The 14,960-nt window shown below is 46.0% G+C and overlaps 3 protein-coding genes across 3 annotated transcripts; 2 read left to right on the forward strand and 1 right to left on the reverse strand.

The window, feature by feature from the left end:
- LOC8056618 (ABC transporter F family member 4) lies at positions 211-2,765 on the forward strand. Its single transcript, XM_002459384.2, has one exon. The coding sequence runs from the start codon at positions 409-411 to the stop codon at positions 2,548-2,550; it is 2,142 nt and encodes a 713-aa protein (XP_002459429.1). The 5' UTR covers positions 211-408; the 3' UTR covers positions 2,551-2,765.
- Positions 6,338-10,550, forward strand: LOC8060743 (pyruvate kinase isozyme A, chloroplastic). The gene is made up of 6 exons (XM_002459385.2): positions 6,338-7,037; positions 7,860-7,950; positions 8,029-8,222; positions 8,514-8,635; positions 9,242-9,720; positions 9,834-10,550. Exons 1-6 carry the CDS (start codon positions 6,474-6,476, stop codon positions 10,133-10,135), a joined length of 1,752 nt encoding a protein of 583 aa, XP_002459430.1. The 5' UTR covers positions 6,338-6,473; the 3' UTR covers positions 10,136-10,550.
- LOC8060744 lies at positions 12,356-13,623 on the reverse strand. The gene has a single exon (XM_002461503.2). It carries the CDS (start codon positions 13,490-13,492, stop codon positions 12,413-12,415), a length of 1,080 nt encoding a protein of 359 aa, XP_002461548.1. The 5' UTR covers positions 13,493-13,623; the 3' UTR covers positions 12,356-12,412.

The following is a 14,960-nucleotide window of genomic DNA, read 5'->3' on the forward strand; positions in this document are numbered from 1 at the left end:
AAACAAGGCCTGTATAATTAAAAATGCACGATCGCATTGAAATATTTAGTTAATTGTGTTTTTAATATATACTTGTATACCGACATGTTAAATTTCGTTAATAAAAGTTTAGACAAAGCTACAAATCCTGGCTACTGCAACAACGGCCGACTGAAAACAGAAACGGCCCGGACACGAAACCCCAGCGGACACGGGGCTGGGTCTGGGTCTGGGTAATCCAGTTCCAACCCGAGTGGAATCTGAGCCGGAGACGGCCCGGACCGGACCATCTCTCCTGCTCCTTCCCCTCCTCCAGTCCACAAAAAATCCCCGATCTATTCTACTCCCCCCTGGCCCTAAGCCAAACCCAAATTCCCCACCCACGACGACGCCGCCGCCGCCGCCACCGCCACCACCACCTCCTCCTCCATGGGAAGAAAAGACACCTCATCCTCCTCCGCGGCCGCCGGCGGCGGGAAAAAGGACAAACCTATGTCAGTATCCGCCATGCTCGCCTCCATGGACGCCCCCGCAGCGAAGCCCAACAAGTCGTCCAAGTCGGCGGCGCCGTCCAAGGCCAAGGCGAAGCCCTCCAAGGCGCCGGCGTCGTCCTACATGGGCGACATCGACCTGCCCCCTTCCGACGACGAGGACGAGGAGGAGGCCGCCCAGCGCGCCGCAGCCAAGCCCAAGGCGGCCCGCGCCGCAGTGGTCGACCTCAGCGCCGGCGCCGCGCCGTCGCAGAAGGACGCCAAGAAGAAGGACAAGCGCGAGGCCGTGGCGGCCGCGGCCGCCGAGGCCGCCAGGCAGGAGGCGCTCCGCGACGACCGCGACGCCTTCTCCGTCGTCATCGGCGCGCGCGTCACCGGCGACGACGGCGGCGGCGGCGTCGACGACAACGTCAGGGACATCGTGCTCGAGAACTTCTCCGTCTCCGCGGGCGGGAAGGAGCTGCTCAAGAGCGCCTCCCTCCGGATCTCGCACGGCCGCAGGTACGGCCTCGTCGGCCCCAACGGCATGGGCAAGTCCACGCTGCTCAAGCTCCTGGCATGGCGCCAGGTCCCCGTGCCACGGAACATCGATGTCCTGCTCGTCGAGCAGGAGATCATCGGTGACGACCGCTCGGCCCTTGAGGCTGTGGTTGCCGCTGATGAGGAGCTCACCGCCCTCCGGGCCGAGCAGGCGAGGCTTGAGGCCTCTAATGATGCTGATGATAACGAGCGGCTCGTGGAGGTCTATGAGAAGCTGAATCTCCGGGACTCTGATGCTGCCCGGGCCAGAGCGTCCAAGATTCTTGCGGGGCTGGGGTTCGATCAGGCGATGCAGGCTAGATCCACAAAGTCCTTCAGTGGTGGATGGAGGATGCGTATTTCGCTTGCCCGTGCGCTCTTCATGCAGCCAACGCTGCTGCTCCTCGATGAGCCGACTAACCACCTGGATCTAAGAGCTGTGCTATGGCTGGAGGAATACTTGTGCTCGCAGTGGAAGAAGACATTGATTGTTGTGTCCCATGACCGTGACTTTCTGAATACAGTGTGCAATGAGATCATACACTTGCATGATAAAAGTCTTCATGTCTATCGTGGAAACTTTGATGATTTTGAGAGTGGGTATGAGCAGAAGAGGAAGGAGATGAACAAGAAGTTTGTGATGTATGAAAAGCAGATGAAAGCAGCCAGGAAGTCTGGGAGCAAGGCCGCGCAGGATAAGGTTAAGGGCCAGGCGCTGTCAAAGGCTGCTAAAGAGGCCGCCAAGAACAAGGGGAAGGGGAAGAGTGCTGCAGATGACGACGATGACCAGAAACAGGTGGCTGTGCCACAGAAGTGGCGTGACTACAGTGTTGAATTCCATTTCCCAGAGCCTACAGAGCTCACACCACCTCTCCTTCAGCTCATTGAGGTAGGGTTCAGTTACCCTGGTAGGCCAGACTTCAAGCTCTCAGGTGTTGATGTTGGCATTGATATGGGAACACGTGTAGCTATTGTTGGGCCGAATGGAGCTGGAAAGTCTACTCTGCTTAATTTACTTGCTGGTGATCTTACCCCAACTGAAGGGGAGGTAAGGAGGAGCCAGAAGCTGAGAATTGGACGATACTCACAGCATTTTGTTGACTTATTGACAATGGAGGAAAATCCAGTTCAATATTTGTTGAGGCTTCACCCAGATCAGGAGGGAATGAGCAAAGCAGAGACTGTCCGTGCTAAGCTTGGGAAGTTTGGGTTACCTGGACACAACCATCTGACTCCAATTGTTAAATTATCTGGTGGGCAGAAGGCCCGAGTTGTGTTCACTTCTATATCAATGTCTCAACCTCACATACTCCTGCTTGACGAGCCAACGAATCACTTGGACATGCAAAGTATTGATGCATTGGCAGACGCACTGGACGAATTCACTGGAGGTGTCGTCTTGGTTAGCCACGACTCACGGTTAATATCTCGTGTTTGTGAGGATGAGCAAAGGAGTGAGATATGGGTTGTGGAGGATGGGACTGTGAATAGATATGACGGCACATTTGAGGATTACAAGGATGAACTCATGGAAGAAATAAAGAAGGAAGTTGAAGAATAATGCTGCTCCAAGTTAGTTGTGCTTTGCTGTTCTTTTATAGAACAGGCTGTTTTCTTGAACTAAAATTGCATGTACTATTAGTGAGTTTTCTTTACTCTGGTTTGCAGAGTATTCATATGGTTACAACTCTGGAACAATATGAGACATGCTTGTTTTATGTTATACAAGAGAACCTGAGAATATGGTATTATTTGTTTGTATGTTTTGTTCTGACATATATGTGACTGGACTGGAGTGGTACTTCTTAATCTGCTCTCAAGACTATAGAAGCTGAACAATGAGAAATGAAGATATGACAACCAAATGCCCTTTTCTTTACCTTTAGCATAGCGCTACTCTAGCAGTAAGCTTCTTAGAGTAAGAGTCAGCAGAAGCTGTGTCCATCTGGCAAGGCCTGTTTTTTTTCCCTTGTGGTGTGAGCAGCTTTAGGCTTGCCCTCTTGTGAAGTTGGCAAACTAGCTTTTTATTGGGTAGACTAGCTATCTAAATTCTAGTTTTCGACCAAATTATCTGCAGTCTCATCAACTAAATTTTTTGAGTAAAAGGTTGAACTTCTTGCCTTTTTAATATTCTACTTTATTGTGGCTTGTTTGTAAGATGACTGAGACGATTTGCTTTTCTCAGAACTGAAATTCGTTAAATTGCCACCTGAACTCTGCATAAATACTTTGCTCAGCTTCTTATTTATTCCTTATACAATAATGACATAATGTCTCAGATCCGGTGCTGCTGCTTTCTATGAAGTTGAAAATCCAATAGGCTTCAATAATGCACCAGTTTGACTTAGCAGCACTAAAGGTTCCCTTTCTGGTTCAAATTTGTGTTTCTGTACAGTATCAACTTATATTTATCTAGCTGCAAAATCAGCTTGTGTCACTTGGCACATGAGAACATACCTCTTAGTTTTCCATAAACTAGTAGGTTGTGGACATGAAGCTTATAGAGGTTCTGTTCATTTGTTCGTCACATCTTTTTTGCTCAAATATGAATGTACTATTAGTTCTTGTCATTATGTTTCACCCGCCTGAGTTTCTTGGATGAGTGCTACCACTAGTCTATTTGATGCTGAATCTGTAAACAGAAATTAGTAATGTATTAAGGAATTAGTAATATATTGATATAAGATCAATCAACAATTCAACATGCAAGATACACAAGTTGTTCCATATTCCCTTTGTTTATTTTCATTAATGATTGGAATGTGCGAGCAGTTCATCAAGATTCAAGAATCACTAGAAATACTTGGGGATTCTTTCCTATTATATCACAACTGAACATGTTTTTAGCGAATCACTAGAAATACTTGGGGATTCTTTCCTATTATATCACAACTGAACATGTTTTTAGCAAATAACAGCATCAGCATGAGGGCATGCTAATCAAGAAGCAAAACTCTATTTCCGATGCAGCTTGTGCCAAACTAACCTGCATTAACGATCTTGTGCTACTCTTACTACTAGTCTAAATAATCTTGTGGTGCTCTTACTGCTTGTCCAATATATATTTTTTTATTATAACATTGACATGGTCTCTCTAAGGTTTGATACAACTGTGCATTTCTATTAAAATGTATTATTTCTGATGAAAAGACATCTGTGAAAGAATTTCATGATATAGATGGTAACATCAATTTTATGTCAACAGCGTATGCATTCTAATATATTGATACACTAAAGTATATTTTTTTTACTAACATGAACCAGAGGGATTACATACAATGGTTTCACAAGCTACAGCCCATTTCAGCTCTTTATGATTTGAACTGCTGAGCTATCTATAGCTAACTTTGTACAGAAACATGCACACCTTTTGACCTTTGTATACCTTATTTATCACCACCACCAACACTTCATAAACATTGGTCAGTCATGCTTGTTCCAGGTGCTAAGCCATATCTGTCGACTGTTGTTTCTATTTGCTAGTTTGCTTGCTGCTGGCTGCTTCAACGAAGTCCTGAACTACTACTTCTAGTTTCAGTCTTATGTGGTGGTTCTGCCCAAGTTGGGCTGGTCCTGCTAGAGTGCTACCGGATAGTGGATACTGCTTACTGGAGTCTGAACTTATGTTTTCTGTTGTCCTCGGTCTAAACTTATATCAATTGTGATGTCTGAACTTTGTGTCATTTGACTTTGTGAGACTAAGCTGTTATGTACTTATGCCTGAATTCTGTTATTTACTCTTATCTGGTGAACTTCTGTCACTTCACAGTTCGCACAGACACTATGATGCAAATATGCAATACTCCGTATACTGTATTTGTCTGGCTAGGCTAAACCACAGAAGTGCAGGCGTGCAGCTGACCTGCTCCCTGCGATCTGCCTGTCTATGCCTCCAATCAGGTTGGTCTGGCAAAATTTCTGTTCACAGATTCCATATACACCTTTAGAAGCAAAAGACATGAAGTCTGAGTTCCACACCTATAAGAAGGGGGCTAGTCTATTTTTCAATACACAAATGACATGGTTATATATTTGAACAAGCAAAAGACATGAAGATACTGCTATATCCCTATCCAAAAAAAAAAAGATACTGCTATGTGTCTTGAAGAAACGATGAAGTCTCAAAACTAACTTTAACTAAAGTGAATTTTTCTATTTTGGCCGAGCAAAGGATTGCCAATATCAATATTCATTATTCTTTTTTTGCCTTACGTTACATATGCATTGGAGAGTGATTGAAGATAGATTTGAAAAGAGGTTACATGGCTGGAAAGAAAAACAGTAATCTGTTGGTTGTGGAGACTAGGCTTGATTAATTGGGTTCTATCTACCCTACCTATATATGTTTTACTTTTTTAACCCCTAAATGTATCTTATCATCTCTCTACTCCCATAAAACTTTTGCTATCTCTCTCTTTATCAATATAATATCATATCATCATATTGAATACTTCTAAAACTATCATGACACCCCTGTTGTGATTGACTTGTTAAATTTCAAGAAGATAATCATTGTAAAATGTGTAAATAATGTGCTTACATTTTGAGTTGCAATGGAACTTTTATGTAGTTTTATTTATCCACTATTCGGTGTGCACTATTATGCAACTTAATAATAAGATTAGACTAGGCCTTGTTTAGTTCACGAAAATTTTTAGGTTCAGGCTTCTGTAGCACTTCCGTTTGAATTTGGCTATAAGTGTTCAACTATAGATTAAGTAGGCTTAAAAGATTCATCTTGCGAAGTACAGACAAATTGTACAGTTAATTATTTTTTATCTATATTTAATACTCTATGTATGCGTGTCCAAAGATTCAATATAATAAAAAACTTTTTTTTGAAACTAAAGTTTTCTTTCATTCACTGTAAACAAAGAACCTTCATGGGCGCTTCCAAATCTCGGCCTTGTTTAGTTCCAAAAATTTTTACAAAATAGGAATAGTACCACTTTTGTTTATATTTGACAAATATTATCTAATCATGGACTAACTAGACTCAAAAGATTCGTCTCGTCAATTCCGACCAAACTATGCAATTAGTTTTTATTTTTATCTATATTTAATACTTCATACATACGTCTAAATATTTGATGTGACGGAGAATCTAAAAAATTTTGTAAATTTTTTTGGAACTAAACAAGGCCCTCATGTGGCCAAAACAAACCAAACTGAGTCTTGAATTTGGCACTTCTTCTGGTATACCAACAAAATTTATTGTTCATGGCGAACATGTACAACGACTCCGTCGCTGTCTCGCCATTTGCGTTTCATAGGACAAAAAGTGACCACGATACGCCGTCACGTGCTGCCCACAACACAACACACCCCGCCACGTCACCCTCCCACGCCCAACTCCGAGCAGCGAGCCCGCCTCGCCTCGCAATCTCCGCCGCCACCGCACCATCAAAAAAAGTTCTGCCACCGTCCCCACCCCACCGCACCGCATCTCCCTTCCACTCCCATTTCCCCGCCACCGCCGTCGCCATGGCCGCCGCCGCCGCCGCCGCCAGCTCCCTCCTGCACGTACCGGCGGCCCGCAGGGCGTCCGCCGCCGCCGCCCGCTCGCCGCTCTCCCAACCTCCCGCGCCCACTCCTCTCTTCATCCGTCTCCGCGCTCGGCGCCCTCACCGCCTGCCCCTCCGCCTCCGCTCCACCTCCCCGACCGCCGCGTCCGACCTCACCGCGTTCCCTCCGCCGAGCCCGACCGGGATCTTCGCGTCCGACCCGCACCCGCCCATCGACGTGGACGCCGCCACGGAGGCGGAGCTGCGGGAGAACGGGTTCCGGAGCACGCGCCGCACCAAGCTCGTCTGCACCGTGGGGCCCGCAACCTCGTCGCCCGACCAGCTCGAGGCGCTCGCCGTCGGCGGGATGAACGTGGCCCGCCTCAACATGTGCCACGGGGACAGGGAGTGGCACCGGGACGCCATCCGCGCCGTCAGGAGGCTCAATGACGAGAAGGGATTCGCCGTCGCCGTCATGATGGACACCGAGGGCAGCGAGATCCACATGGGCGACCTCGGCGGCGCGTCCTCCGTCAAGGCGGAGGTGAGCTGCTCTGCTTATCTTCGGTTTGTTTGGCCTTTGGGCGGTGCAGTCTTGAACGTATTCCATGGAATGGAAGGAAACTGTGCTCCCCAATGTTGATGAAGGAGAGTGTTCGCCCGTTCGTCAATTTCTACATTGTAGTAATTCATACTTGTATCTAACCTGGCAAACCCAAATTCACTGGAGTTCTCTCTTCAACGAAAATGGTTCAGTTGATCTACATTTTCCGCTCAGGCTTGAAACCATTATAGAAGGGAAAACAATGCACCTTTGTTATGAGACATTCGATACTGAAACTGGAAGAATATTTCAGGGCTTTCAAAACTAACTGAAACATAATGCATTGTAAAAACCACCATGTATTCACTTTCTTTGCATGTCATTGCCAAGACTCTAGTAAAAGTGACAGGCAGTGAGCTTCTGAAAGTAGTTTTCTAGATCATAGGTCTAAGCCTCGGCCCTCAGGTAGATTCTTGTACATAGTTAATGTTGATGTCCACATAGAAATGTAACTGGATGGTTGCATCTGGTGATACCGTGATAGTTATGTTTTACATAATACATTCCTACAAAGAAACTAAACTGCTTCTATAATTGCCAGCTGATATCAGTGCTCAGGTCACTACCCCAAAAAAGGAGATTATCTTACTCTGCAGCTGTTTTTTTTAAGTTATTAACCGTACAGTTAGAAGCTGACCGTGTGCCTATGCAAAATTCCTTGTTTTCTTCAGCCACGTTATTTTCCAATTGATTCCATTTTCGTAGTATCAAAATGTTCCTGAAGTAATTAACAAGTACTGTCACATTTGTTGTATTCCACAGGATGGAGAAGTATGGACGTTTAGCGTTAGATCATTTGAATTGCCTCTCCCAGAACGGACTATTAATGTGAACTATGATGGATTTGCTGAAGGTATTTAAGCTAGACTATTTGTTGATATTGTTTGTAGTTCTGTTCTTTAGCGTAACGTTGCATCTAAATCCTACACAGATGTGAGAGTTGGTGATGAGCTTCTTGTGGATGGTGGAATGGCTCGGTTTGAGGTGATTGAGAAGATAGGACCAGATGTTAAGTGCCGTTGCACAGATCCTGGTTTATTGTTGCCACGTGCCAATCTTACATTCTGGCGTGACGGCAGTATTGTCCGTGAGAGGAATGCTATGCTTCCTACAATTTCATCAAAGGTAAATCCACTAGCATAATAAATGTCTTGCTGTAATTACCAAAAGGCTGTAAAGCAAAACCCTATAAATCTAGACCATTGCTCATGTTACAATGGATTTACAACTGCTTTTTCGATCGATACCATGATCAGTTCAACACATTGTGCACTGAAACTCATCTCTGGATAATTTATCAGCTATTTCTAAAGAAGGCTGCTATCAACTAGAGTTGTTTAGTTGAGAAATGGAATCTTCTAGTAGTAGATATTAATATATAACAATGCTGCTCCTTTTCTTGTGACAACTTGTCAGGATTGGCTTGACATAGACTTTGGAATTGCCGAAGGTGTTGATTTCATCGCTGTTTCGTTTGTCAAGTCTGCAGAAGTAATTAAACACTTGAAAAGCTACATAGCTGCAAGGGGCCGTGGCAGGTACCAAGCGTATAGTATTATATATTAATTTAAGTTTGTGCTTATTCAGAAGACTTCATTCAGCATTGTTAAACTGATGATGGATGTTCCTAGAACTTTTCTGGATGCTTAGCCATTGTTGCTGGTTGCTTCCTGGTCACTTGTCAGTCCTGAATGATTATATTGGTAGCCATTTGATGGGGTGTATTCAAATAATTTTGGTCAACAATGTGATTCACATTCTTAGAACTGTTTAAAATTGCATGACCAACCTCAACCATAACTTGGTGTCATCTCAGCCCTATAATTCTTCTGCATGCATTAAAAAACTGTCAGTATGTGTCCCCTGTTTTTATTTGATGCGCTACAGTCAGTTTGCCGTTGTACATCCATCTCATGTTCTGTGGTTAGTTAGTGACACTGCACAAGGTTACCTAGCTTAAAACCTTGAAAAGGCCCCAACTCCCCAAAAATGTCAAACTTACTGTGTTTTCTTTACGCTTTAATTAATTAGAACTTGCAAACATTCTCTCTCTAGAAATGCCATAATGTTGTATTTCTGACATGTTTCTTTCATTTCATCAATATTTGTTGCTTGCTTACTTTGCTTACTTTGTATATGATCAGTGATTTAGCAGTCATTGCAAAAATTGAGAGCATTGACTCTTTAAAGAACCTGGAGGAGATCATCCGAGCATCAGATGGTGCCATGGTAGCGCGAGGGGATATGGGTGCACAGGTTCCCTTGGAGCAGGTCCCCTCAATACAACAAAAGATAGTTCAACTGTGCAGGCAGCTCAACAAGCCAGTCATTGTTGCTTCTCAGCTTCTCGAATCGATGATAGAGTATCCCACACCCACCAGGGCTGAAGTTGCAGATGTTTCTGAAGCTGTCCGCCAGCGAGCTGATGCTCTAATGCTTTCTGGCGAGTCAGCAATGGGGAGGTACCCGGATAAGGCTCTTAGTGTTCTAAGGAGTGTTAGCCTAAGGATTGAAAAGTGGTGGAGGGAGGAGAAGCGTCATGAGGCACTGGAACTTCAAAGTGTTTCATCTTCTTTCTCTGACAAGATATCAGAAGAGATATGCAACTCAGCAGCTAAAATGGGTATTTCCTGCCATCTTCCTTTAGTTGCATATTCCTATTATTTGTGTTTACTGACAGAACGTTTCATTCCATTGCTCTTAGATATATCTAAACAAAACTGATTTCATTTGCAGCTAATGGCTTGGGAGTAGATGCCGTTTTTGTTTTCACGAAGACTGGGCACATGGCCTCCCTTCTCTCGCGGTGCCGTCCCGACTGCCCAGTTTTCGCCTTCACAACCTCAACGTCTGTCAGGAGACGGCTGAACCTCCAGTGGGGCCTGATCCCCTTCCGCCTCAGCTTCTCCGACGACATGGAGAGCAACCTGAACCGCACCTTCTCCCTGCTCAAGGCCAGGGGCATGATCCAATCTGGGGACCTCGTGATTGCGCTCTCAGACATGCTGCAGTCCATCCAGGTGATGAATGTACCCTAAGATCGAGCCTGATCTCCATGTCGCACGATCCTGTATCAGATGGAACACGCACATTATCGGCACCTTGAAGGACAGTTCCTTGCGCCTATGCTACTATGCTAGGCCTAGTCTGGCCCAGGGAACTGTTCCAATAATTTGTGGCTTTCAGGCTGTTGTAGAACCCTTATATTACTTACAGTATAGGCTTAGGTGACGTTTAATGTGCAAGTAGTTGTTTCTGATGTTTTTGCGTGATAAAAGCGGTTTCCAGCTATGCTCTCTCGTGATGTTGCACGATGATGCCTGCAGCTAATCTGCTTAAACTTTAGTTAGTGACATCTGTATACTTGGCACATTGGAATGGTGTGTAGATTTTTGTCTAGAAAAATAACTTTAGTTAGCGTCGTAATTTTGATGTTAACTTTAGTTAGCGTCATCATTTTGATTAAACTGATTATTAGATAGACTGGGCAGGCAGAAATGAGCCGATGGACTTGCGACCAATGTGGAATTTACGATCGTTGAATTTGACTTTGTGAATGTTAAGTTGATTTTAACTTGTCAAACTAACGGTGATGGGCGTTATAGTAGAGTTATTACTCTCATACTAGTGATGTAAAGAACTTTGAATCTTATACTAGTATAACAAATCTGGATCTTTTGATGCCAAACAATAAGGCCTTGTTTAGTTCCCACCGAAATCCAAAAAATTTTCAAGATTTCCTGTCACATCGAATCTTGTGGCACATGCATAAAAGCACTAAATATAGACGAAAATAAAAACTAATTACACAGTTTGTTGTAAATCATGAGACGAATCTTTTGATCCTAGTTAGTCTATGATTGGACAATATTTACCACAAACAAACGAAAGTGCTACAGTAGCGAAATCCGAAATTTTTTCAGAAGTAAACAAGGCCTAAGGGTTTGTTTGGCACAACTCAACTTCACTAGTAAAGCTGTTTTTTTTAGAAAATAGCTTCATGAGTGACTTTTTAGATGAAGCTGAGCTGTTTTGGAGAAAGTGTTTGGCAAAATAGTTTCACCAACTACTTCATGCATAGTTGAGAGAGAGAAATGAGGGAGAAGCTGCAATAAGCTACTTTTTTCTAGCTTCATCTAACTTATGTCTCTGTGAGAGAAGGAAAAAAACAGCTTCACTCATGAAGCTATTTTAGAAATAAATGTTTGGAAAAAAACAGTTTCAACAGCTCATGAAGCTGTTGTGAGGTGTACCGGCCTAAGTAAAACCACCAGAGGGCTCCGCGCCGGCCTCCAGCGCTGCTCTTTGCCGCTGCCGCTGAGGGTTAGGATCTCGCATGACTGCTTGGTCTCGCCGGAGCCGGCGGTGTAGACGTGGAGCACCTTGTGCTCCCCCATCGCGGGGGACGTGCCCGAACACGAACGCCGACGAGGTCTTGTTGCCGGTCGCGTACGCCGGCCAGGATGCTGGTGACGTCGCCGGTGGCCGGGTCGAGCATGCCGACGGCCGCCAAGCTGCGCCAGTGCCGACGAGACACAGGAGGCCGCTGGTGACGTCGAAGTGGCCGTTGCCTTGGCGGTCCAGCCGGGCGACCGTCGCTCCGGAGGCCAGGTCCACGAGCTTGAGCTTGATTTTTTATTTCTAGAAAATAATTAGTAGATGTGGCTGTATTTCGAACTAGCTCTATATACTCAGATTTCGAGCCACCTCACAAAGTAGATTTCGAGAAGAGGCTCAGATTTCGGGAACATGAAATGATTCCTATTTTTGTAGAAAATGAGTTGTAGATGCAACCATATTTTGAGATTGTCACTCAATTTATATGAGTGACTATATTTATAGTTGTCCCTAAAAATCTATTTATGCTCTTATTTTTCAACTGTCTCTATAAATCGATTTGTATAAACAGTTTTCTAGCCGCCTCTACAAGACTTGTATAGGAACTGAAAAACTGTCTCTACAAAATATTGATGTGTAGAGATGAAAAAACAGCCACCTTTGCAAATAATGTTTTACGTAGTACTACAGCCGATTTAGTTATTAGTTGTTTGACGTTTGAACTTTTAAGAGGGAAATCGCTAAATGCTGGCTGTTACTCTTAATGATGTATAGAGCGTTCAATATAACTAGTAGTACATCGATTCAGAATCTTTTGATGGCAACAATAAACCGTGGATCGATCATTTGATATAACCAACACTCTTATTTATATAACTATATATGATAGGGAACAAAAAACATGAGCACGTAGACTTGAACCGATCATTTAAAAACAAACAAACAAAAAAAATACAGACTCGCCATGCCCTACTATACTAGTACTGGTTGAGCCCCAAGAGGTCTCCCCGGTACAACCCAACAATACTAGTCAATTTTCCGAAATCCACCGTCTCCTCGCACTCGCCGGTCCGTGGATTGTACACCCGCACCACGTTGTACGGTGCTCTCACCCAGAAGACAATGCGTCCATCCTCCAGCACCATCAACGGCCGCGCCATGATTTCTTGCTTGTTGCGCAGAATCTTGCCTAGAGGAAGAGACTCCACCCTCACCCATGCCGGGCCCTTCTCCAGGTCCACCAGCAACCACATGTCCATGGCGTAGGCCCGGTAGTCCGGGTGCACAAACGCCAGGCACCCGTTGAGCTCCACCAGGCTCAGGCTGCTGCTGTGGCAGTGCCTCTTCGCCTTGGGGAGCGGGCACCGGAGGAGCGACGGCCGCCACTGCTCCGTCGCCAAATCGAACGACACGATCACGTCGTACTCCGCCCTCTGAGGGACCAAGAAGTGCGCCACCCCGCCGGTGACCGCCCGGTGCCGGGGGTCCAACGTGTCCACGGGCACCGGAGGGCTCGGCGCCGGCCTCCACCGCTGCTGCTCGCCGTCGTCGCCGCTGACGACGGTGAGGACCTCGCACGGCTGCCTGATGGTCCTCCCGTCGTACACGGCGGTGAAGACGCGGAGCACCTTGTGGTCCCCCGTCGCGGCGGGGACGTGCCCGAACACGTACGCCGACGAGGTCATGTCGCCCGTCGCGTACGCCGGGATGTTGGTGACGTCGCCGGTGGCCGGGTCGAGCACGCTGACGGCGGCCGTGCCGGCGTCGCCGACGACGCAGAGGAGGCCGCCGGTGACGCCGAAGTGGCCGTTGCCTTGGCGGTCCATCCGGGCGACCGTCTCGCCGGACGCCACGTCCAGGAGCTTGAGGTCGACGCGGGAGATGGTGGGGCCGTCGGCGGTGAAGATGGCGGCGACGAGGAGCGGGTCGGTCTTGCTGGTTGGCCGGCCGACGGTGCGGAGGCAGCCGAGGAGCTTGGTAGGCGGCTGCAGCAGCAGCTGCCCGCCGTTGTTGTTGGGCGGTGGTGTTAGCTGATGATGATGTGCCGTCGACGACATTGATTGATTATTACCGTACCTGCTGCTAGCTAATAAGCGGCGAATATGGAGATGGAACGAACGAAGCTACGGATTTTGAGTCGTGTGATGAAGTGGTAATAATCTGGTCTGCGTCGTCCGCTGCTCCTCTCGATCGATCGCTTATAAAGAGACGGGCTTGCGCTTGCGACCCTGGACTGGACATGGATCCGAATCGAATAGCTGATCCGGCCGCGTCTCACGTTGCTCGGTCGTTTATAAAGAAGACGACGACGACGTTCGTCTCGCCATATTCGCGTCGGAGTCGGCGCCGGATTTGGCGTTGGCGCGACGCCAGGACTCGGACTCGGACTCGGACTCGGACTCGGACTCGGACAGCGCGCGTCGCGGCCAGGGGAGGCGTGCAGTGGAGGCGCGCTCACGGCTCAGGAGCCCCCCCCGTCGTCGGCCGTCGGGGATGGCGGCCGCGCTGGACGGGTCCTCCTGGGCTTGGCCCAATACACCAAGCATGGAGATTGGAGGTGGCCTGTGCAGTCGGGCGGGCCGGGCCTTATCTTGAATCAGCAATTCAGCAGCCTCTAGGCTGGGCCTCACCCCCTCCCCTAAAAATAAATAAATAAAAAAGAGGCAGCCTCTACCCTCTAGGCATCGTCTTCTTCGGTAGAGTCACTGTGTTGGGAAGCCGTGACCGGTGACCATGAGTTTCATAACATCCGATCAATCAAATAATTAAGAACGCAAACTACATAATGAAAAAAAGTCTACTTTGACTCTCTCAACTATAGCAAAGATTAGCTTTTTCCTCCCTGAACTAAAAACCAGACATGACTTCTCTCTCATATTTTCAAACTGGACATATGATCTCCCTGGCTGTTTCTCTAGGTGTTTTTTTTTTCTTTTATATTTATTTTAGTTGAATCTTTGAAAATTATAGTAAATTATAGAAAAAATCATAAAATAAAAGGTAAACATATGATATGGTACAGTAATCATTTTTTTACTTTAGCTTTAGATGCTACTCCGAAATTTATCGGCTGGATGCGCTTGGGATGTCAAACATCTTCAGTCAGGTTTATATATATATATATATATATATATATATATATATAATTGTGTGTCTGTGCATATAAGATTCTTTTACTTATCTCATCTATTTGTAGTGCTTAGATATGTGTTCGCTAGCTTGGTTTCGCTTTTTTAAGCTTTATGAAAACAGCTGATGGTTGAAACTGTAATAAAGATCGGTTAGGTGTAAACCTCTTACAAAGACCAGAATAAAAAAATATTTTTTCTAAAAAAATGATCTCACAATTCTGAGAGGCGGCCTTGTTGAAAAGAGATGACTTCTCTCATCCTCTCTACAAACAGCATCTCGCAGATGTGGCTATTTACGACACACGGCTGATGCGCGACTTTTGTCCGTGCCTTCACATCACATTGTTATCATGCACGCCAAAAAGCCCAAGAGAAATCGCGAAGTAAAACAGAT

The sequence above is a fragment of the Sorghum bicolor genome, chromosome 2 (assembly GCF_000003195.3).
Source record: "Sorghum bicolor cultivar BTx623 chromosome 2, Sorghum_bicolor_NCBIv3, whole genome shotgun sequence".
Lineage (NCBI taxonomy): Eukaryota > Viridiplantae > Streptophyta > Magnoliopsida > Poales > Poaceae > Sorghum > Sorghum bicolor.

Excerpts from the sequence above, each read along its gene's own strand:
- LOC8056618 (XM_002459384.2), top strand. The coding sequence starts at position 409 with ATGGGAAGAAAAGACACCTCATCCTCCTCCGCGGCCGCCGGCGGCGGG.
- LOC8060743 (XM_002459385.2), top strand. The coding sequence starts at position 6,474 with ATGGCCGCCGCCGCCGCCGCCGCCAGCTCCCTCCTGCACGTACCGGCG. Across the intron at positions 8,636-9,241 it reads GCTGCAAGGGGCCGTGGCAG|TGATTTAGCAGTCATTGCAA; the intron begins GTACCAAGCGTA and ends GTATATGATCAG. Across the intron at positions 9,721-9,833 it reads CAACTCAGCAGCTAAAATGG|CTAATGGCTTGGGAGTAGAT; the intron begins GTATTTCCTGCC and ends TTTCATTTGCAG.
- LOC8060744 (XM_002461503.2), bottom strand. The coding sequence starts at position 13,492 with ATGTCGTCGACGGCACATCATCATCAGCTAACACCACCGCCCAACAAC.